This window comes from Otolemur garnettii, unplaced genomic scaffold (assembly GCF_000181295.1).
Source record: "Otolemur garnettii isolate 467f Iridium unplaced genomic scaffold, OtoGar3 scaffold00009, whole genome shotgun sequence".
Lineage (NCBI taxonomy): Eukaryota > Metazoa > Chordata > Mammalia > Primates > Galagidae > Otolemur > Otolemur garnettii.
Genome location: NW_003852404.1, coordinates 36,781,489 through 36,782,266, shown reverse-complemented (window position 1 = coordinate 36,782,266; position 778 = coordinate 36,781,489). Strand labels below are relative to the sequence as shown.

General features: G+C 39.5%; 1 protein-coding gene across 1 annotated transcript in view; it reads right to left on the bottom strand.

Annotated features, from left to right (window-relative positions):
* Window positions 1–568, bottom strand: part of LOC100957188 (olfactory receptor 5H8-like) — a 940-nt gene extending 372 nt beyond the window's left edge. Inside the window, 1 exon segment of the mRNA XM_023509676.1 lies at window positions 2–568. Coding sequence (XP_023365444.1) covers window positions 2–568 — 567 coding nt within the window.
* Between the last annotated feature and the right edge of the window lie 210 nt (window positions 569–778).

The following is a 778-nucleotide window of genomic DNA, read 5'->3' as shown; positions in this document are numbered from 1 at the left end:
TGCAGGAAATTTTATACAATGGGATGATATCACAGTAGAAGTGATGTATTATGTTGGAGTGACAGAAAGTTAATCTGAATAAAAAACCCACATGAATTATGGCATGAAGAAAGCCACCTACAAAAGACAAGACTACTAGCCGGGTGCACAGTGCGTTGTTCATAATCACTGGGTAGAGTAAAGGTTTGCATATGGCCACGTAGCGATCATATGCCATTGTTGCCAAGAGAAAACATTCTGTGGTTGCACTGAGTGCAAAGGAAAAAAACTGGATCTTGCACTCAGAGAAAGACATCATCTGACTTTCAGCTAAGAAGTTGAGCAGCATATTGGGGGTCACGGTGGAAGATATCCAAGTGTCCACAAAGGCTAAATTCCCGAGGAATAAGTACATGGGGATGTGAAGGTGAGGGTCATTCCAGATGAGAGCAATCAGACCGAGGTTCCCGGTGACAGTGACGAGATATATCACCAAGAATATAAGGAACAGGGAGATTTTCCACTCTGGTTGATGTGTAAGTCCTGTGAGAACAAACTCTGTCAGCAATGTTGCATTTTCCTTTTCCATGTCCTTGTGTGGTGTCCTCTGAAATAAAATGCAGTAAATAAATATAAATATTCACTAAGTAATTAGTATAAATTGAATTTGGGAGAAAGGAGTTGAAATAAAACCAAACTCCTATCAGATTGGCTGTTATTCATTACTTCTAAACTGAAGGAAACTAAAGGAAGGAAAGCACAATGAGTCTCATTCAAAACGTGTAGGATTTAACAGATT